We start from the raw sequence: 23,092 nt of genomic DNA, 5'->3' as shown, positions 1-23,092 counted from the left end.
TCCATAAGAGCCTTCTATGCAGGCAGAAGCCTCCCAAGCAGGTATGCTAAAACTAGTCCCCACGGATTAGAGATTGGAGCCGTGCTGCAGAGTTTGAGAGATGTGTGCTCTCCTGAGTATGGTGGTATGTCAGAGACCTATTCTCTTTCATAGATTCTAAAAGGATAGCCACTCAGTCTTCAATGCTCTGGAAATTTCTTCTACTTGGATAAGAGGTCTGCCCAAGCCCTTGTTGTATTTAATTGAGTAGTAATTAAGTGCTACTTAAACTTGTTGTAGACAAAAATATCTAACCCTTGAGTGTATTTCCATTCTGTTTATGCCAGTAGTTTCTATACCCTACTTGGATGTCAAACTAGCCACCAAAAAGAATCCAGAGGTATATCACAGATCCACTTAATCAAAATCCTCTTCTGGGAAGCTCAGAAACCCAGGTTGAAAGCATGCCAAGGTAGCATAAAGAAAGTCACACTATTGGCTTGGGAAGCAGTAGGTGTGTGCTTAACCAAACTGAGGTCAATACTAGGAGACACAGTGGCAACATAGAGATGTGATGGGTGAAAGAGTGGGGTGGGGGTAAGACAAGAAATGAATAAAACTTGAATTTAGCAAATACAGTGAAAGTAAGGAGAAAAATAAAACCTTTTCAGCATTCCATTGATGCTGTTAGAACATGCATTTTAAGCAACTATGCCAGTGTTTGGGCTCATGTCATCCACTGTGATATTTGCATGTACTGTCCCCATAGTCTGTATGTCTTCCTAGCCTGCCAATGGAACTTACTGAGCAGAACAACATTCTTTTAATATTCATCCTGACCTTTGTCTCATTTCAAAATGTCCCTTATCCCAGAGGTCCAGGTGAGAGCCTCTCTGCTAGGATTCTTGCATGTTTATTTGGTGTTAACTAGGAAAATAACCATGACTGAGAGGGGCCATTCCAGGTAGCCTGGGGTCACTGAGCAGTTTCCACTTTTCACATTGGAAAGTATATTAGAAATTTTGAAAAGACTCTTAGCTATCCGCTCGTTTGGCCATTAAAACTTTGATGCTGTGGGGGTACAAGCTGAGCCCTCTCCATAGCCAAGCTGGCTGTGACTCCATGAAAGCTATTCTTTTCTGGAGACACACACTGTCCATCATGAGATAACAGAAACAAAATGTTGGAAAATGGACTAAAGGTTATGAAAAATTATGTGTCTAGGGTTAGGGAGATGGCTCACTGGGTTTGCTGCATTTGTTGAACAAGGATGAGGCCTGAGTTTCACTCCACAAAACCCGTATAAATAGACAGACAAGGTAATGGGCATCTGACACCCCTCTACTATGAGACAGTGGGAGGTAGAGAGAGGAGCCTTTCCTGAAGCTTGTGGGTCAACTATTGTCACAGACAAAGCATTCCAAGACCCTTAAACAAGATGGAAGGCAAGGACTGACTTATGACCTTCATACATATGTTGTGGCATGCATACACATGTACTCATACCTATAACCACACATAAACACACCCACATCATACACACAAACTCACAAGATCTTTCAAAGTTAGGTCTCTTTGTGGCCTATTACAATCGACAGTTCTTGCCATTTGGAACAGAAAAACCATCCAAAGGGGTGGGGTGGGGGGTTTCAGTGGATCCTTGAGAGCTTACTGTTCACCAGATCACCATAGTCCTTTGGCACATGCAGGAGATTTTCTAGCTGTTGGATGTTGCACACCTGGTCAGCTGGGTATTCAAATGAGTTGGCCATTTCCTTCAGGGAGCCATTTCCTTCTGGTTTTAGTGAACTTAGATTTCAAGCAAAAAGCAACCAGTTGTTTTCTTTTATTGCATACAGACATTTTGGGAGTTAGGATATACCCTCCTCCCTAGGAATATAAGAAACCTAAAGGACTGATACCACATTGTGGTTTGTATAAATTCGTTATAGCCAAAGGAGAAAGTTGTGTGTGATGACAATGGCAATATTGGAAAGATACCCCAAGTGTTAACCTGTACTATCTTCTCTAAGCCTCTGGCTGGTGGAGTTTGAAGAGAATGGGGCACAGGGAGGTGAGATATTCACCAAAAGTATAATGAGGCACCATGCAGGCATTGGATAATGGTCACTGGTTGGTGTCTAGTATTGGGTTGGAAGAAGGCGAGGGACAAAGTCTTTCCCACAATAGAAAGGAGTGTGAAGTACTTCCCAATTAAAGGAATGCATGCACCAGTTGTCTGAGCCCCTGGGTTTTCTTAGCACTTCATCCTGCAAGCCTTTTTTGAGGACTGCCCCTGTATATTTGTGTAAATAGCAGAAAGAGTGCAGAAAGTTACAGCTTTAGAATAAATTTTTATCCGTTGGTTGATGATCTGTGGTCACACTTGTCTTCCAAGGGAGTCAAACTGGACTGACCTCATTTTCCTAGGCTTACATCTAGCCCCAGCCTCACCTCTAGGGGAGTATTATGGATCATTAAGCCCCAACTCTCCACTAACTCACAATAAGATATTGGATGAGACATTTAAACTCTTGGAGCCTCACTCTATCTACCTGTTAAGTAGGTATACCAATATGTACTTTATAGTTTTCTGTTGGTGAGGAGAAATTACAGAGAATGCTATATGTATCACACACTTCCATGATTACCTCTGATTTTATCTTCCATCGTGTTGCCGGGTACCACTCCACCTTTCATTTCCCTTTAATTTGCCAGATACTTTGCCAAAGTCCCAGGACATAATCTTCATCTATGACCTTCAGTGACCTCTTTATGGAATTCTCACCACCTCCCTGTTTAAGACTGATTATGGTCTTTTGTTGTTGGTTTTCTTTCCTCTTGCCTTTAAGTTCCCTGAGCTCTACAGCTGGCGTAAAGGCTGCCCGGTGAGAAAACTGGAGTTCCAGAAGTGACAGTGGTTAGAGAATCCCATCTCAGCTCTGCCATTCACTAGCAGAATGACTGCAGAGGAGTCCCCTACAGTTACCAGCATCAGAGAACTTGTAGACATGTCTCTGGGGACTGAGGTCCTGCCTGACATTATAGACCTTCACACTGGCACACTAACACCTGTGCAAAAGAGTGTAGCAATGTCTATCCACTGTGAGGCAGATAATTGCTTCTAATGTGGATGAAGAAATACAAAATGTGCTTCTATGATTCACCAGTAACCAATAGCTACAACGGAGCCCACACCCACATTTCTCTTGCAGTAACTCCAAATCATCTTCTGCAAGGGGCAATGGGAACAGACAAGAGTCCTGTTTCATAGGATGTCATGGCACCATAGGTAGGCTGGCCCAGGTGAGGCATTATAGCTGCTGAGGTTGGACTTTGAGTCTCTGTCCACCAAGAAGTCAGGTTTATCATGGCATGGAGAAGAAGGATACAAGCAAGATCTTGGAGTAGGAGGGTAGGCTGAGGTGGATGTTGATGGATGGTGGTGGATGTTGACTGATGATGGAGGGTGTCAGGGAATAGTTAACCACAGTGCCCTTCAGTCCCAGAGGTCTGGCCTGTTGGGTTGTGACATTACATAGATGTGCCCTGACCCATCTCAAAAGTTGGACATCAGTGAATTTAATTAAGATCAATTAGACATCCCTGCTATTGTTCAGACACAATGCCTTATTTGTTTGAAAAGAGGGAAGTTCTATATGACCTGAAAGCTTCCTGCTTCATCTGCTGCTTTTCCTCATGAAGAATGAAATGCCATTTGGAATAACACAAAGAATACATAATCAGCCTGCAGGCAGAACTACATACTTTCTCTGTATGTGTTTTCTCTAGAGCTCTTTGACTGGAAAGGGGCCTGGCATTTTGGTGACAGTCGTTTCCCAGATTTCCCCTGCAGTCCAGCCTTAGGTGAGGTTTTGAGCCTGCCATTCCCAGCATCTACCTGATTCGTGAAATTGCCCTTTCACCTGTTTCCAGGATGACACAGAAGCAGATGAATGGCTTAGGAGGAAGTTCAGAAGTGATTTTGGTGGGAGGAGGCTTCAGGCAATTGACAGACCAAGCAAGGCAGTTAAGGAAGGTGGTGGTGGTGGGGGGGGGGAGATGCATGCTCCAAGATCACAGCTGTGCTTGGACATTAGGGCATCTCATGTCTGCATTTGAGACCTTGTCTATGAAAAATGAACCATGTCACATGTGTGACTGTGACTTACTCCGTGCAGCACAACTGCTGGTATTTTGTAAGGACCCTCCCTTGTGCCCCTCTCCACTCTTACACCTGCATCTCTTCTCACTGTATTTTGTTTGTTTCTGTGGCCAGGTCTTGTTACTTGCCTAGGCTTGTATCAAATGCATGGTCCTCCTGCCTCAGCCTTCCTAGTCATGGAACTGCAGGTGTGCACTACCCCACCCACACAATAGGGTTTATTTTCCAGATTAGGATACCAGTCAAGGCTGTGGGAAGTTTCCACACGAGTGTATTTGTGGTTCTTGCTCTCTGCCTTACTGGTGACTTGATGGTGATTACCAAACTCTAAAGTGCAGGCTTTTGCTGTTGTTGTTTGCTTTGTTTTGAGACAGGGTCCATACTTCCTAGGCTATCTTTCTATTCACCATGTGTTAGAATGGCCATAAACTGCTCACTCTCTATCCCAGTGCTTGGATTATGCACCATTAGATCTACCATCTGTTTCTTCTTTAATGTGGTGTGTGTGTGTGTGTGTGTGTGTGTGTGTGTGTGTTCTTATATGTATGTATGTGGGTACCTGTTGGCCAAAGAAGCCAGAAGGTGTCAGATCCCCTGGAGCTAGAGTCACATGATTGTGAGCAGCCACATGGATGCTGGAAACTAAACCTAGGTCCTTTGCCAGAGCAGCAAGTACTCTCCCTCCATCCCTCTTTCTATCCTTAAACTGTCTTCTGGTTGTTTTACTTAGGACTATAACTATAAGCAGATAATACCTACAGATTAAGGGCACTGAGGCCTTCTTCCATCTAGCTGTCTCTTTGTCTGGGGGAAATATGTAGGCCCTAAGAATGGATATAAGTTAACCACTGCTACACTATTTATTCACGACTATGTCAGAAATAAGATCCAAACCGCCTGAAGCCTCCTTGGATTAGAACAATTTTTCCTGCCTCTTTCTATGACTTCTGGATGTGTCCCAGCACCTAGAACTGTCTGGAAACTTCATGAGTCCAAAATTGCCTGTGAGGATGCACCCTTCGATCTCCTTCCCATGGTCCTGTTCCTGCAGGCATGTTCTCTCCAGCCTCTGCTTCCTTCCCCACTCCCAAAGCAAGCCTTCTAACTTTTCTCTCCGAAAGTAGATACACTCTTGCCGTCTGCTGTGGCTCCTTTGAAAGATAGAGGGGTGTGTGTGTGTGTGTGTGTGTGTGTGTGTGTGTGTGTGTGTGTGTGTGTGTGTGTGATCTCTGACTGTTAAGGAAAGAAAAGTGAGTTGTCTGGAGCTTCTGGGCCACAGAAAATGTTTTCCATGTAGTGGTTTCTCTGCCACACTGTGTGGAAGGCATTTATCTTTGGTGGGGATTCCACCGTGGCCATGTGGGCTTCTCTGGTGTAAGATTTATTGTGGGCCGGATTGGGTGTTCTTTATAAGATCATTTACTCAGCATCTAAAGCACTGTCAGGGGTGCGACTTCCTAAATGCTTTTGAGGTTGCATCTGCCAAGCTTCGTTTTCCCATCCTGGGATATATTTTTGAAATGCTATGCAAGGATTTGTACAAGCCTTGTGCTTCCCATTGACACTGACAGGGGTTGCACTGTTAAACCCCAATATGCCACTGTAGAAATTTACCGCCCCCCCAAAAGCCAGAGTCCTCCTAGCCCTCCTGCAGCCTCAGAAGCTGGGTTGTTGGATGGAGCCTGGAGCATAGCTTTCCTTTCTTTGGGGACAGCTCTCTAGCTAATGATTCAAAAGGTAAACTGTTTTTTCACTTATAGGACAGGCACGAGAGAGGCCTCCTCCTTTCATGGATCTTCTGAATGCCAGAAGAAAACTTGAACTTGACTCAGCTAAATATACTAAATCATGAAACCTTGGGGACTATTGAAACGGGAACAGTGGCCCATTACTGCTAAGAAGGTGTTTTATTGAAAATGCGCTGACATATTCTCCCTGGAGAATTTGCAAGAGAAGGCAGGATGCCCAGCAGCCATGCAGGTTGCTCTCCCGGGCAAGCTAAAATAGAGTTTGCACTGCTGAGCCATGAGCCAGCAGGCAGTAGAATAGCTCGATGTTGGTTTGTCCATTAACAGTGCCGTATTTCGCTGTTGGCCCCCCTGCCTACCCCCTCTTCCTTGCTTCAGCCTCATAATGTATGCATTTCAGTTAATAAATCTTTACACATCTCTATGGCTTTTAAAAGTTGTCTTCCAAATAAATTGAGATAGACGGAATTTCCTAATCCTGGCAGGCTTACCAGCAGAGGGCAGGCGTAAAGAAGGTTTTGACACGAGGGTGTGTCAACCCAGGGTCAAAGGAGGGTGGTGTGGCTGGCAGAGGAGGAGGATCTGTGAGCTTTGTTTCCAGGGCAAGATGGGACATGCTATCCTGCCTCTTTGCCTGCCTGTGACACACACCACAGGCCTCCTGAAAAGCTGACTCCACTAAAGATGGTCAGTGGCTTCATCTGATATCAGCGAGTTTCTACATAATTAAACGTTAAAAAAATTAAAAAGGATTTTCATTCCCTCCCAAGAGACATCTTTTCATTTTTCTTCAGTACCCCCTTCCTGTTAAGCTTCCTGCCCAGGGTTAACGTGTGGGTGAGACATAGGTGCTGCCACTCTTGGGAGGGGACATGAAGAGTGTCACCTGGTGGTGACCCTGGCTTCCCCCTTGGTTTCTGAAGGATAATGCTCATGGGGACGACTTTGAGAATTTTACACACATCTGTGCAATCTGTTGTAACCCTGTGGCAGAAGCAGCACACTAATAAATTTCACTTCATGTTAAAAGCAAGGGATTGTAGTTTTATCATAAACAAGAAGGTAATTTATTATTCAATTAGATGTAGGGTTTGTAAAGGTTGTTGCAGTTTCTCTTTTCTTTGGATGATTGTGTTTACTTTGATGTTCAGGAATGTCTTCACATTTGTCATGAAGGATTTTTTTTTTTTTTTGGTGTGGGTTTTTTTCTTCCTTCCTTTCTTCCTTTCTTTTGTTTTGTTTTGAGACACGGCCCCAGTAAAGAATTTTTAAACATTTTCTTTTGTAAATGTTTTCTGTAGCTCATGTACCCATTATAAGTTCCCTGAATGTTGACATGTTATGCTGTGTACATATATAAATTGCCTAGTGATGCTGACATTATAAATTGTTGCATCTGGTAAAGATGTGGATGTCAGTTTGGAGACTGTCATAAAGAGAAACTTAAACTCCTGAGCAGTGGAGGCTTTTCCCTTGGCCAAACTACAAGCAAAGATGAAAAACAACATAATTACTTTCATTGTCAACATAGATGTAACAGCGACATAAACAGTATCGATAGGCTGCTAGCTAACTGCTCTAGCTCCCTGTAGATGGATGATGTATTAATTTATATTTTTAAGTAAAAGCACTGCTTAAATCAAGACAGAAACGGGGGTTCCTTAGAGACAAATGCCCAAATCTCAGGAATGGGGCATGGCTGTTGCAATTTAGAAACTCTAATTGGCTGGCCCGGCTGGTGGTCTTTGGAGGAATGCTGCAGGGGAGTTCTTTCTGAAGAATCAGGCCTCTCTGGCAGTCCGTGGGGCTGGGTGGAGGAGGACCTAAAATTTCTATCCCCAGCTTCAGCAAAAGAATCACTCAATAGATTTTTTAAAAATCCCGTTATTCTATTCTGGGTACTCTACTAAATTAATTGGAAAAGTGGGGCTGGGGTGGGGGAGAGGGGCAAGTGTTAATGTAAACGTTGTTAGGAAGGAGAACGTGAACTTTTGTGTTAGATTTTGGCCTTTCAGACACAGTTCATTTTTGGACCCATCACTGTGTCCTTTCTCTAGTTATATGCAAGCAACTCTGGCCAAGCAGATGCTGAGAAGTACAAGGGCCGGAGCCCTGTGACCATATCTACCTCACTGCCATGGCATCATTTATCAACATGTCCAATAGTGTCTTCAGGGGATGTTCCTTTTGTCTCTCCCTTTAATACATCTTGTCTCCAAGCTCAGAATGGGCAGTAAAACCTTTCCCTTTTCTCTGTGTTCAAGGCTGAGGCGCTGCAGAACCAAACAGAGTACCCGACTCAAGTCCCAGGTGTATTATTTGGTGGTTAGAGTTTGGGTTGGGATCATAGTAATCTGTTCTTAGGTGCACAGCCAGTGCACAATGGACTCATTTAGCAACTGACAGGTTTCTTAATATGTGGTGTTTGAACAAGACAGTGTCTGTTGTGGGTGTTAGGATGTGGGCATCAAAAATATTTTTAAGTACAGTCAGTATTTATCGTTTCCTTCACTCTTCCTTTAACATGAGCCGCCCCCACCCCTGCCTCGGGTATCCTGTCTGTGTAGCCATGCTCTCCCTTCCTCCTCCCTCCCCTTTTGATTACCCAGTGTCTGCTTTGCCTCTTCCACTCGTGGTTTGACTCATGGGGAAACAAAACCACTTTGCCTTTCTGGTTTGTTGTTTGTTTTTGTTTTTCTGTTTTGAGACAAATTGTCATGGAGCCCAGGCTGGCCTGGATCTTGTTATGCAGTTGAGGATAACTGAACTCTTGACTCCCACCTCCCAAGTGCTGGTGTTATAGACATGTTTAACCACCAAGCCTGGGTCCCAGTTTGCATTACTGACACTCAGTTTCTCCCTCTGAAAAATGGTATGGCATTTTCCAGTCAAGTTACAGCTGCATCAGCTCCTGGGGCTGAGTAAGCATGCTGACGCCCCCACAATAATCTTAATTGTTTTCCTTCCTCTTTTTTTTTTTTTTTTTTCTTTGTCTCTGCCTTTTTGCCCTAGCTTTTCCCAAACAACCCTGTGTTGGAGATGAAGAAAAAATGGCAGGAACTATGACTTCTCTGTCACTGGGAGGTTTAATATTTATATATTTTCCTCGAGGCATGGAATGTAACAGTTCTTCTTGAATGCCAGAATCTCAGGGCCAAAAACCTCATGAGGCCATCCTAGGATTCCCAGAATTAGCTAGAATATCCCAGGTTATCACAAAGAGACAGGTTTCTCACTGGTGGTATGATTCCTTACCCACAACTATCCTCTAAGTCACTCTGTCATCTGTCTGTTTGGAGATGGTGGCCTGGGCTCCAGATGGCCTCTGGGCTAGTTGCTAAGCCATTTCCCTCTGCCTGGTCTCCTGCCCTCTTATCCAAACCATCAACCCTTTACACACAACTTCCCCAAGGGGCATTACCAAACCCCTCTGTGCTCCCTCCTGCAGTCCCATGATGCTCCCAGCTACTACCATGCAATTTAGCACTTGAGTTACCATTGGCATTGCATCACTCCTTAATTATTTTGTGTAAGGCTGGCCTCCACAGCTGGGGCCTGAGCGTCTGTAATGTTGTTGTTTGCCTGTTTGTTTATTGTTTGTTTTGAAGCTCCTGGAGACTATTAACTGATAAACACTGACCTACTTGGAGGTAGCCCTACTTGTCAAGGCATGAATGAGTTTATATGGATCGCTCCTGCAGATCTCAGGCTGGAGGAAACATGTCATTTATTTCCAGTTTACTCCAGCTTTGTTCACACTTGTTAACTCTCCAATTATTATTTTTCTTTAAATCACTGTATGTTTCAAAGTTGTTGTTTCTACTTTCCGAAGGGTGTTGGTTTGAGGAAAACTTCCTCTATTTTCATTTCCTACTTTGGGGCTCCTGCCGGCCCTTCTAAAAGAAGCACCCTGTTTCTACTGACTATAGGGTTAGGGTGTTCTGTCAGATTCAAGGCCCTTCTCCAACCCCCATACTCAAAGGCACCCTGGTTCTTTATTGAATATTCATGAAAGGGTTGGGTGACATTTTTTTGCGATTGGGGTGTGTGTGTGTGTGTGTGTGACAAAGACCATTAATAAATTTATCTGACACAGAGCACTTAAGTGTTGAGAGTGGTGTACACTGCACCCTTAACACCTGAATAGATGTGGAAGGCAAGTAGGGGTGCTCTTGAATTTTCCAGCCAGATTCCTGGGGGAGGGGTGTCTATCCCTGCTTACCTCACTGCAGTACAGGTATTTTCTTGGTTAGAATTACTATCAGTACCATTTCTGGTTCGTAGCATTGAATACACCTCAAACTGAAAAGTCCTTTATTAGGTTATATTGTGTTGCTTTTTTTTAAAAAAAAAAAAAGGTTCCTATTGGGAGTGAGTAATCATTAATATCACTACTGCGTTTCCTGTTTATTTTAAAGAAAACAATAAAAATGTTTGGGAGGTTTGTTGTTTTTTGACTTTTTAAATATTAAACATGTTGAGTTCTTCTCTAAGTTTGGAAATGGCAAAATCGAAAGGTGTTTTCAGAAACGGCTGATACCTAGGCTAACCTGCCACTTAAATCCTGCCACTTGAGCCAACAAAGTTTAGCGTTATTGGTGACTTTAAAAGAAAAGAAAAAAGCAACACTGCCCTTCGCTCTCCGCATCTAAGCAGTGAGTGTCTCTAACCGAGGTCATCTCAAAGTGCCTGTTGAGAGGCGCTTTTGTTGTGGCTGATGTTGCATAAATAAGAAAGGAATTTCAAGAATTATTTCTTAGCAAACGTGTGGCAGCTGTCGTTCTAGAGGGGAAGTAACGAGGAGGCACGTTGGGTTGCGGATTCTTTGGAGCCCCATGCGGGGTTCCTTCCCTGCGTGCACAGGCACACTTTGTGAGGCGGCCTCTGGATCGGCAAGGGTGGCGGGGACACTAAGGCTGGGCCCCACCACCGACGTGAAGCGAAAGTTCTCTACCGAGGCGGGTTTTCGAGGAAAGGCGCAGCCTGACGCCCCGCAAACCTGTCCGTGGGCCGCTTCGGTAGCTCGGAGCAGCTGGGGCTGTGGGCTTGCTTGGTGGAGGGCGCATGGGTGGCCCTCCTGCTCAGCGTCCCCGAAGGTTAGGACAACTCTTTGTCAGTTTCAAAGAGGGAAACAAACAAGCCCTAGCTGGCTGGGCAGCGGGGCCCAGGGCGCAGAGAGAGAGAGAAAGAGAGAGAGAGGGGTGAGGAGGGGGGCTGGGGAAGAGGAGATGCGCGCCCCGGCGCGGTGCCCGGCTCCGGCCCAGACGTCAGCCCGAGGGGGGTCACCGGGTTAACAGCAATTAAAGAGGAGTTGCTGGGGAGACAAAAGGCGGGCGGCGGGGCCGAGCGTCGGTTTCACCTGCCGCGCGCGGAGGGGGCCGGGGCGCGGGGCGCGGGCGGAGCCCATTGTGTGGGGCGCAGCGGCGGCGCGGGGTGTTTAGAGGCGGGTTGTGATTGGTGGAGCAAGGCGGGGCGGGTGGGCGCGGCGCGGCACGGCAGCCCGCGAGCCCGAGCGCCCCTTGCGCGTGCAGTCCGCCTGCACCGAGGCCGCTGGACCCAGCCCGGCCCCGCGCGGGCGCCCCGAGCCGGCTGCGCGCGCCTGGCGGCTACATGGAGAGTGTCAGGTTGGTCCCGGTCCTCCTCCGTCTTTGCCCCGCTTCGCTTCCTCCTCCTTGTTCTCCTCTCCCCCAACCCATCCCATCATCCCGGGCTCTGCGCTGCCAGCTTCCCGGGGTTCCGGGGGACCTCGCCAGGGAAGGCAGGGGCGACCCGCAGCCTTCAACTTGACTCTCAGGCTCGGCAGCGCCAGCCCGGGCGCTGTTGATCAACTTGGAGCGGAGTTGCGCTCTGGAAGTGGAGGCGGAGAGGAACAGGAGGGTGGGAAGCCAGGCCTTTGGGTCCTGGACACAGATCTCCCTCGCTGTCCGTTACGCTCTCTTGTCTCTTTTTAAAAACTGTTCCTGGGTGAAGTGGAGTTGGGAGTTGGAGGAAGTCCCGCGTGTTATTTCTCTTTCCCTCTGCCTCTTTCCCCGGTGTTGGCGATTCATTTTCCGCTGGTGTGGCCTTCGCGCAGCCACTTTGGTAAAGCCCTTCGGGCTGTCCCTCGGTGCCAACCCTTCACACGACTCGGGGGGCATCCATCTGGGGGGGTGTGATTGATGTCACCCCCAGAGCATGTGAAATAGAAAAACCTTCAATCTCAGTGGAACCAGTGTGGCGGTTTCTTTTGCTTCTGGTAGTTTGTTTCTGTCTGTCCAGGCGTCTTTGCAGCTTAGCTGTTGATTTTCAAGGAGTTCTCACCCACGGTAAGGAGGGAGGGGAAGAAAGGAGAGAGCCCAGCACCTCAGCAGGCAGACAGACTGTACCCTGCACTCTGGCAGGTTGGAGATCCGTATCCACAGTGGCTTTACTTGGCTATGTTCATAAAGTAGCGAGCAAGGTTTGGGTTGGAAGGGCTGGAGGCTGAACTGAACTCTTTTGAACTGGACTTCAGTGTAGCTAACTCAACTATCCGAACTGCAAGGGACTTTTCCCCACCTCTCAAGAATGGTGATGGGAAGCCGAGGACCTTTAGGAAAAGGATGGTAGTTTCAGAGCATAGCACATGTAGTCTCTTCCTCCCTGGGGTTAACTCCTTCAAGGCCTTCCGGTTGCAACTAAAATGTCTGATAATTGTTACATGCTCGTCCACACAGACCAAATGTTCTAATCAAGCCCATTTAAAAATGCAAATCACCTCATTTCCATAGATCCCAACATTCTGAAAGTGACACATTTGGGGGAAAAATAAGGCTGATAACAGGAAACGTGAATCATACTATCAGTGACTAATCTGCCTAAGGGGGGGAAAAACTTAACATGTATTTTATCATTAGGTTGTTAGGGGAAAAAGCCAATTTCATATTTTCAGTTAAAGATGCAAGTGACTTATATTTCTGAGGTGGCCCTTTTGCGTTATTTGTTTGTGAGAGATTTTCCATGAAGATATATATATATATATATTCAGTTTTATATATAGTTATATATTTGTGAATAGTCAGTGAAAGCAGGTGTTTGTGGTAAAGTGTTACAAACTCCTGCCAGTGTCGGAGACTTCAAACATAATCAGGTTAAGATTCCACTTCAGGTTTTCATGTGTTGCTGTTATTGCTGCTTAAAAGAATATCAGGCTATCTTGGATGTTTCAAATTCATCACTCAGTAAAACAAATCAAGACAAGCAATTTTGCAGAATTGGGGGGGGCAGTCTCTATTTTATGTGGTTCTTTGTAGCTGCCTGACACATTTCAGGGAAAAGTGTGTAAAAATGAAACCAAAATACAGACTGCCTGCCCAGACAGTGGCTGCCAGAGTCACTGGGATGTGGTAGAACTCTGTGGGCTGACACTTGATAATCTAAGTTGATTTATTGTTCATTAGTACTGCATTAGCCCTTCCAGGCAAGACAGTTATTTGTGTAGTGGCCGTCAGGATCGAGACTGCAAGCACCTGTCATTTCAAAGGCATGACATAAGCAACCAAATATCAAAATGATGCAAATTGAAATGCATTTGACTAGGTAAAATACCACTCAGCCACATCCCCTCCCCCAAGACAAATGAGCACTGGTCAATTCTAGTGTAGAAGAAATAAAAATACATCAGAGACACTTGTTTTCCAACCCTAAGGACTCTGCAGAATGCTAGGAGTGGACTTTATATTTGCCAGTTTGCCTAAAGAGCTACCCTTCCTCCCAAATCTGCAGCTTGTCTAACAGAAAGTTGGCTGTTTAAAGAAAGGAGAAACACGGCCTTTCAGTGATTTAATCCAAGTAACTGAAAGAAGGTAGGCTTTTGTGTTGTGTTTTTTAATAAACATATTTCATCAGATGAAACTTTTGAGTTTGGGTTGCTTATATGAAAATTGATGACATCATAGCTAAGCTATGATAATGTCGGATAATAATGTCAACTGCATTTTCTGCAGCATGTCTCACTCTCAGGTTTTTTTGTTTGTTTGTTTTGTTGTTGCATCCCCTTCTCTCCCTGGAAGGGAATGATCTCATGGCAAATAATAGTAAATAGTCTAAGTGTCAAAAGAAAATAAAATTAGTGAACTTTTGTCTGCAGCCATAGAAACGTGGATTAACTCATATTTTTTCCAGGGATGGAATGACAACATTGTGCATGAAGCTATATAGAGTATTGTCTTCTCTGAGTTTTCATTTGACAGGGATTTTAGAGGCTGTGATCTTAATTAAATCTCCGCCAGCTAGAGCAGTGCATCTAAAGGCATGCAGTGTTGCGTAACCTTGCACAGTTGGTAAACTGGAAGTCATCAGAAAGCTTATGATAGGAGTGGTTGATTTGAAAAAAAAACAAAATCTTTTTTTTTTTTTTTTTTGTTTGCAGTTAAATGTGCCTTAAAAACAAACCCTCACCATCACAGCCTTGCATTTGCACATCGGCAGTGGCTGTCCCTTGAAAGATAAACCCCTTTATGACACTGACCAGTTCTGCAACTTTTTCAGCCAGCCTCTACACAATGGCAAGAGACAGGGAAATTAAAATCTAGATGAGTTAAAAAGCAATCAAAGTCCAGCTCGGTCGTGGCTAACATGGCAGGGGTGGCGTTTGAATTACTGTGTTTCTGTGACGATCAGGAGGGAATGTGGTGGCAGCTAGTGTCTCTGCTCATACTAAAATTTGAGTACGGTTTGTATTGGCAGAAAAAGGAAGCTTGGATAAATTCATTTTATTATGTGGCTTCGTTGTGGATGAACATCACTAAGGGGAACCTTAGAAGGACGCTCTGAGTAACTGGGGAAACTGATCAATGACGAGCCCCTTGAGGGAGTTCCTTGTGATTTACAGTCAAGGAAAAACCATAGCAACAGTTGACCAGAAAAGGTTAGAGTGACTAAACTCCTACATTGTGTCTCTCTGTGTGTCTCATGTTAAGCTCTGCAGTCAGTAACAAGGGGTTACAGTCATCAAATAGCCTTGCTAACTGTCTTGGTCCTTATAATTTCTAGTTCTTGCAAATATTGATTTATTTACCTTTAGTCTTTAAAACAGATGTTTTTGACTGCTGTATCTTTTTTGTTTCAATATATGCCTTGGTAGAAGCTACCTTTACATATACAAATCATTCTGCATGTGTCATTGTCCTACGATTTTGTAGAAGGCTTGTACTTGGGCTCCTGCTGACATGTCTAGCTTTACCTCTAGGTTAGATTTGGAGCAAGAAGTCTTAGTGCTTATCTGTAGTGTTACATTTACAGAAAGTCTTGACCCTGTAAGATAAAGCTGTTGTTTGGTGCAAGTTTTTTTGTTTTTGTTTTTGGAGGGTGGGGTGCAGCATGGTATTCCTTATTCCTTGAAAACTGTTCCTCATTTCAGAGTGCCTGTCTTGTGCTTTCAGTTACCCCCAACTCCCTTTGATTTAACACAGAAAACTCAAGTCCTCCATTGCTAAACATCTGCCTGTACATTATGGGGCCTTGAATCACTGGGAAGGGCTAACCTGGGAGTTTGCAATCAAATGATAGGAAGAGATGCCCTTTTTTTCTTTTTTCTTTTCCTGAGTCCTTCCAACCTGGCAGTTGTTTCTGGAGGAAATTAATTAGAGTGGGGGAAAAATGAATATTAAGCCTGTGCATTAGGCCTCATGTTCACATTGGGTTAAAGCAACTAATCAATGAAAGTGCAGGCTAAATGTGCCGGTGAGCTTCTTAGGATACCTAGGTATCATGTTTTAATTCTTAAGCTTTATCTTGCCCTTAAATCTGAAACATCATTGTTCAAATAACTGAGAACAAGGTAAATCAACAACATCAAAAAGGTCAGCTTCTGTGATTTCTCAAGGGCTTGTTATTTTGTACTTCCCAATTCTATTTGATGTCTTGACAAAACAAGACGACACAGGGGAGAATACATTAAAATTTGATTTTTTTTTTTTTTTCATCTAACCTGTTACGGTTGTGGCAGCTTAATTTCTTTTACTTTTTTTTTCCCCCTCTGCGGATAGCTTTTTGTCCAGCTGCTCTTAATTGTCTTAATTGTCACATCACTTCATGAGGCGGGTCGTCACAGATCCCTCATTTGCGTTGATTTTACAAGGCAGTTTTGAAAAACATATTTTGACCCTTCATGTGTAGGGAGCTTTTGGTTAGGTTTTTATCTCTATTACGAATAAAGCAATGGATGGAGAAATTGTCAAAGAAGCAACTGATTTTTTTTTTTTTTTTTCTTATTAGACTCTCATTTGTACTCCTTGGCTTAACTGTGATGAATCAGGTGAATGTATTGGAATTTCGTGTGAGAAATTGCATAAGTAATTCTTGAAAGGGTGAAAGGAAAATGGTAGTGACTTGGTAAATCCATATTCAGCTTTGCAGTGATCTAATTTGGGCCTACCTCTATATTTAAATGCACTTACAGTGCTCCCCCCCCCCAATAATGTGGGGGAAATATTTATATGTGTTTATCCTCTCTGATATTTCCTTGAAGGTTTGGAAAAAAAATCTTTTTAGGGAAAGGTAAACATTTAATTTTTTTTTCCCTCTTGTAACAGTAACCCTTGATCTAAAACTATCTACAAATTTTTCTTGCTTGCTTAGTTGTAAGTATTTCTCAACAGGGTTGATGTAGTTGCTATCTTTGTCATTATTTGTAATAATGTTTCAGTTTACGAGAACTCACTTAGCCGAAGTCTCCTCTCTGTCCTCTTAGAAGTTAAAGATCTGTAGGTCAGACATTTCATAAGAAACTTTCTGGACTAGTCACCCCTACCTCCTGTTCTCAGCACTTAAAAATGATTTTGTTGTTTTTGTTAATATGAAATGTCAGCATGGTTTACTCACTCACACTAAATAGTTTCCAGCCCACCTACAGGAAAATGAGACTGAGGAAGGAAAGAGAAGGCTTTTTTTCTTGATTTAAATAATAATAATACTATAATAATAATTATTATTATTAATAGTAGTGGTTCAATGGTTGAAGAGAACAGTTCTTATCAAGCGATTATGTTCATGCACAGCTCTCATTGTTTTCTGTATTTAACAATTGCTAATGGCAGAAGCAATTTAATTTATGTAAACTTTACATTTTTATGCAAATGAAGCTGATATTTATTAAAACTAAAACAATTAGGCTGGTGCTTAGAGGTGTAACCTTGCGTGCCTGGGAAATGCTAGAGATTCACAGGGCAGCAACATCCACTCCCTGTGCTGTAGACAAATGTGAATTTTACCATTTGTTTTTAATGTAAAGACAAAAAGAACTCAGTTCTGCAGGAGATGGCTTCTTGGGGCTGCGAACCTGAAATAACTCCTGACTGGCAGGCAAGTATTGGCCCTAACAATTCTTCGTGAAAGGGAGATAGTCTCTCTTTGATAGAATGTAATAAACAAAATGATAAAAAATGAAATGCTAATTGCATTTTAAAGAGGCCTCTTTTTTTGCTAAAATTTTAATAGGTGGTTGTATTGTTGCAGAGAGAACAGTTATGCTGATGAGTGACTACTTAGATGATTTTTGCATTAATATAATAACCATTACCTGCCTTAATGCTTTGTACAGTATATGGCAAAATAGCTAAGTTAAAAGAGTTATACAGAAAGCAGCTTCCACAATGAAAGAGAATTGTACTTTCCACATGAATACCATGTTTTTTTAAAGACAGAAATATTATGTCAGAAATACATTTTTCCCTATTTTGTGATACAGCTACTTCTTTGTGTTTTTTTTTTTTTTATTTAAGTTTTGGGGTGTTTGTTTGTTTGTCTGGTTTTGTCTGTTTGTTTGGTTGTTTGTTTTATCTATTTATTTATTTTGTCTGCTGATCTGTCTGTTGTGTCCGTTGGTTATGAATTTTGAAAACTGGCCTATATATTCCTAGGTGGTTCCTTATACAAATACATGGTAGCTTCCTTATGATCCTAGAAATTTCTTTTTGTCTTAAATTGGGCCATTTTCTTTGCTTGCTTTTGTTTTGACATTCTAGAGCCTTCTAATTTAATTTGTTTTGCCCTCGTTATGTGGCTGACTGGGTGACACTCACTGCCTAACCGCATCAGTTGCCACCCAAACACAGCTTAAAGTGTGGAAGGCTAGTGAGTTTCTCGGAGCATACATGCTGCTCACGATCAGAGGTTGAAAAACAGTTTCCAAATAATTGTTTGTGAGTAATTTGATGGAAATATTATAATAGATCATTAATAAAAATGGAGTGGGTATTGCATTTTTACCATCTCAGTTGTATGATTTGTATACATAGCAATTATGAGAGGATGTATAAAATCTGTGTGTATTTGTGCTGGCCAGGGTTCACTTGTAGTTAACTTCAGTGTAAAGGAGAGGGAGAGAAAGAAATGATAACATGTTATTTCAGTATTTATAGTGTGTCATCTTGCCTCCCACCCAATTCCTTCCATTGTCTCCTAGATTAGAACCAAGTATTGTTTCTATGAGTTTTTTTTTATTTGTTTGTTTGCTTTTGCAATTTCAACAGTCCTCTTCCCCATTGCCTACCTTCCCCCACTTTGAAAGTCAGAGCAAGAAGAAAGCACAGTGCATTGTTTAATAGTCTGCAAGTGTTCCAGCGATATAGCGTCCTTTTGGAGAAAAAGGAAACTATGCCAGAAGTGCTTGAGCCTTTACCCACAGTCACTGGTGCAAAAGATGCTTCTCTAGTTGCTGGTGTTAAGCAGCAGCAGGCCCATACTAGCCAGGTTCAGATGGCTGAGCACAGCTGTATTTGTGCCATTCGGGAGGGTTTGTGTGCACCTGGGATGGGCCACGCCCCATGGTTATCAGTCAACAGCATATCCTGCACTGTTTTCACTTTTTTTTTAAATTCATGATATCCCAGAAAGCTCAAATAAAGAGTGTAGGTGCACATGTGTTTTTAAGTTCAGCATTTTAAGGTTAGCACTCTTACAAATGCCTGCTAGAAGTTTTATTTGAATTTCTGATCCCTTGAAGGCAGCTAGACAGAATCATTCTAGGTCTTCATAAATTGCCTCTTGTGATTCATTGTGAGCTCACACAGCCCCATGCAGCACACTCATTTCTGTACATGCAAACAGTTAGCATAGCTATAACACAGGGATAATTTTTCCCTTGCCTTGTATTTAAATTGTCTTCTGAGGGGGAAAAAAAAAATCAAGAATAAGCTTCACCTCCCAGATAAGGCCCAAGCCCGGGTGGCTACACAGAGCATCACAAATGAATTTTTATCTCCAGGAGGGTAAGGTGGGCGTGGGGGTTGTGGGGGACAAAGTTGAGTTTTCATGGAACACTCTCAATGAGGGCCCTATAAATATTAGACAGCTGTAGTTACAAATTCACATGACTGTTTTAAATACTATTGATTTAAACCACTGGCTAGATTTTATGAATCAAAGTGTAATTTCTAAGCTTTGGCCATATTTCTCAATGCTAAACCACTCTCTCTCGTGTGCCTTTAGCTGCTTTCCAGACATTCAACACAGGATTAAATGATGGCAGTTACAGTGATCAATAGGTGAGGGCTACGACAATCACTCTTGCCGCTAATGACCTCAGTAGTAATGGGTAATAAAGTGTGGGCTGTAATAGCCCCTCACTGGTACCGCATGCCCTTTGATTCCCAGTATTAGTAGGGACTAGCTACACCAGAAAGCTGGACACTGGGAATCAAGGGAGTGGGTATAGAGGCCATAATTCTTAACTATTTAAAACCTTAAACTCTGCACCTACTTTTTTCTCTCTTTCTCTCTCTCTCTCTCTCTCTCTCTCTCGTTTCTTTTCAACCCCCCCCCATGGTTTCTGGTCCATCCGAATACTTTTGTGAAACCTTGCCATGACCTCCTGTCCTGTGTGTGTGTGTGTGGGGGGGGATTACGACCAAAATCTGTTTCACTGCATTTGTAAATGAAGCTCCCTGGCCCACTTTGGTGGCTGGGAACTAACTGATGTGAAACTGTGGTTTCAGATAGTAAAAGCAGAGTTCAAGCCATCAGGATATAATGGCCCACTTCAGATTACTCAGGGACCGCTCCACTAGTTGGGAGGGTTACCCGGGCTTCTTTGCGCCTGTCCCTGGCTGGGCTGTGCCTGCTGCTTGAAGCGTTTTATTACTCATCAGACCCTCCATCAAAGTGTCCAAAAGGAACAAGCAGAGGAGAGTCAAGTTCATTCTACTGTTCTGCAGTTCGACTGCCAACAATGAAGAAGTAACTGTGGGAAAAGGAGCTGGAGACCATTGGCTCTCTGCAAGGATTTAAAAATTACCTGCACCTGTCAGTCTTTCCCTGGCCACCCTTTTTTTATTGACAGTTAAGGGGCCATGTTGTTTCTCATTCAAGAAGATATATAGTATTTTCCCAGGTTTACAAATAAAATGCTTTTAAAATGTAAGGTTTAAAAAAAATCAGTAACATATGCATTACCTACTATGGTTCAGGTCTGCCTTTATTAAAGTAGAGTATATGTACTGTAGAATACACTCTTGATCTAGTTGGAAGTGATTTGACATTCATGAATCTATGTGGCCCCCCATACTGTTTCCATCAGCCTCCCCCACCCAAATTTACCTGTGCCCCTTTCTAACACAGGGACTCCAGACCACTTTTTACAATACGAGGGGATTGTTTCTCTACTGTTTCTCTGCCACTGTGATCTTAGGTTTGTGTTCATCACCAGTTCAGATTTTTACACCACCCTGTTCCTGTCTGTTTTCCTGTCCTTCGCCATTAGACATTTGGCTCACCAGTATTTGTGTTGTACGCCATCCAAGAAATGCAGAGAGAAAAAGAAACCTTAAACATGGTTCCTTTGTTTGCTTCAGTGAGCCTCCTGTATGGCCATGCGACTCTCAAGGAATAGTAAACTTCTATTGTGATATGTTGGCTTCAGGAGCTCTGAAGATCGCAATTGGCAACCAGTGCATATTTAAACATTCAGAAAGTTTCTTCTGGATGAAGATGAAGTTGACTAATTGGAATTAGTACGTAGATGGTTAGATGTTTTGATAGTGTCTTCTTGGCGTTTGCCCTAGACTGTACGCAAGTTCAGTGTTCCAATCATTGGTGATATTTCATGCTGCGAATTATCTTTTTAAAAGGATAATTTATCCATTCATATACATCTGTCCCTTTTTGCATATAAAAATATTCAGACATGCCCATCTGTTTTAAATTACGTGTAACTATGTCTACACTTAAAAAAACCACTGCAATAGGAAGAATTCATGGATGACCTCCCCGAGTTGGGTTAATGAAATTTTTTGAGTGTTCTAGCTTGTGTTTTCTAAACACAAGAAACTTGTGCATGAACCTCCCCCAACTGTCCCCCAACACACAACATGCCACAACAACAGTGGAGAATGATCATTGCATGTGAATCTGACCTTCAGGAACCATTTTTAGTTCATCAAAATTAGTGATGCTGAGAAATCGGGACATCAGTGCATAATGAGTGTGAAATTAGGAATGAGAGCTCGCTATGCAAATGACAGGGCAAGTCATGTGAAAAAGTCAAGATAAACTGCATATTAAGACATTATGTTACATAAAATTAACACTCCGTTTCTCTCTTTTGCTTACTGTTCCCTCGAAAGATTTTTTTTTTAATTCTTTTATCTTTTGATCAGCTATTGTCTGCAGGATTTTTTTTTTTAAGTGGCACATAGGCAAAGTGCAAAACATGTTATTACCTTTTATTGTAATACATGAGATGACAGCAGACCCTTTTTAACAAAATATATATCCTTTACAGTTTCTAGCTCCTTGCTGGCACATTTGCTAAAAATCCAAAGAAAAGTAAGATGCTTAAATATTACTCTTTAGGAGACATTTGGCTCTTGTCTTTTATTATATGTATGGGTTTTTTTCTCTCTTTTCTTTTCATATCTTTTTATGGGGGGTTGATTTTTCATGAAGTAGTCTTCTTGGATTACGGGGACTGACAAAATGGTTCTCATGTAGTCTGAAAATTAAACACAAGTGCAGTGATTATTTTGAATAGCTAAATTACATTCTAGAAAGCTCGCAGAATTCATAGCATTGTCATTAGGTATCCGCTTGAATACAATTTGTGTAACCTTGGCCAAGACAGCCTGTCATTTTAATGTCAGTGTTTTATCTGAACAAGACATCATCCTTTCAGATATAGTGTGCAGGTCCCTTGCAAAGATGCCCGTGCAGAAACGTGTTAACAGTTGCAAATACAAAATGCTATCAAGTTCATCACTGTAGCTGTTTGTCACTGAAATGTCATGGAAAGCAGCTTTTACCGGTATCACACATAATATGAAAGAATGGAGACATCTGTATGCTGGGTGAATAAGGAAGGGTAAAAGGCATCTAAGGAAGGGCCCACGTTTTAAGTTCAGAAGGTGGGTTCACGATTCTCTCCCCACTGTCCTCCACCCTAGACTAAGCATCCTTGACTCTGAAAATCTGAAAATCACTGTCCACAAGGGAAGTGGGTCATACCAGCTGTGGCTACAAAGCTGTTTGTTCCTCCTTAATTTCCTCCCTAAAACAAAACTGAAGTGCTACTTCTCACAGCTCATTTTGCCTAGAGATCTGTTGTGAATAAGGTTGGATCTGCCCCTAATCCTGATAACGTTTGTTAAGATGTGCTTCCTTCTTGGCTTGGAAAGCCATCCGGGTTGCGAGATTTTCTTTTCCATTTCTTGACTTGCCCTGCCTCTGTGATACCCTGAATTTGGTACTTAGCAACAACATCACAATAAAATTGATGATGATAATTGTACAAGGGTTTATATAGGATTGTGGTTGTATCTCTTCACCGTAAACATAGTAGGTAGGAAATTGGTCAATTCTTGAAGTAGGCAGACCCTGGAGGGCTGAGGTGTGTGGCTTCCTGGCTTCCTACTTGACCCTCTGTTAATATTCCAGGTCCCCGTGTCAGTGGCTATGATGACACCTCAGGTTATCACTCCCCAACAAATGCAGCAGATCCTCCAGCAGCAAGTGCTGAGCCCCCAGCAGCTCCAGGTTCTCCTCCAGCAGCAGCAGGCCCTCATGCTTCAACAGGTAATTGTCCTCCTTCTGCCCACTCTGCAGAGCCCAGAGCCCTACAACTCGGTTCACAGTTCCCTTCATCCACACAGCTGTTTCCCCTATTGAAGAATAAACATGGCAGGCTAAGTGGCACAAAGTGCTACCTGGTCCCCGAGTGATAAGTGTGGCATCTGTGGCCCTGAAGGAG

General features: G+C 43.0%; 1 protein-coding gene across 7 annotated transcripts in view; it reads left to right on the top strand.

The window, feature by feature from the left end:
* The window catches only part of Foxp1 (forkhead box P1), a 228,855-nt gene that overhangs the window by 118,484 nt on the left and 87,279 nt on the right, over positions 1-23,092 (top strand). For 5 of the 7 annotated variants that reach the window (XM_051203460.1, XM_051203458.1, XM_051203459.1 and 2 more), the window contains exon 3: positions 22,780-22,917. In XM_051203460.1, coding sequence (XP_051059417.1) covers positions 22,780-22,917 — 138 coding nt within the window. Of the gene's footprint in view, positions 1-10,712; positions 10,989-11,368; positions 11,517-22,779; positions 22,918-23,092 lie in introns of those variants that run through there. The other 2 variants (XM_051203461.1, XM_051203462.1) reach the window with 2 other exon arrangements.

The sequence above is a fragment of the Phodopus roborovskii genome, unplaced genomic scaffold (genome assembly GCF_943737965.1).
Source record: "Phodopus roborovskii unplaced genomic scaffold, PHOROB, whole genome shotgun sequence".
In the NCBI taxonomy this organism is placed as follows: Eukaryota; Metazoa; Chordata; class Mammalia; order Rodentia; family Cricetidae; genus Phodopus; species Phodopus roborovskii.
This window is presented reverse-complemented; position numbering and strand designations above follow the sequence as displayed.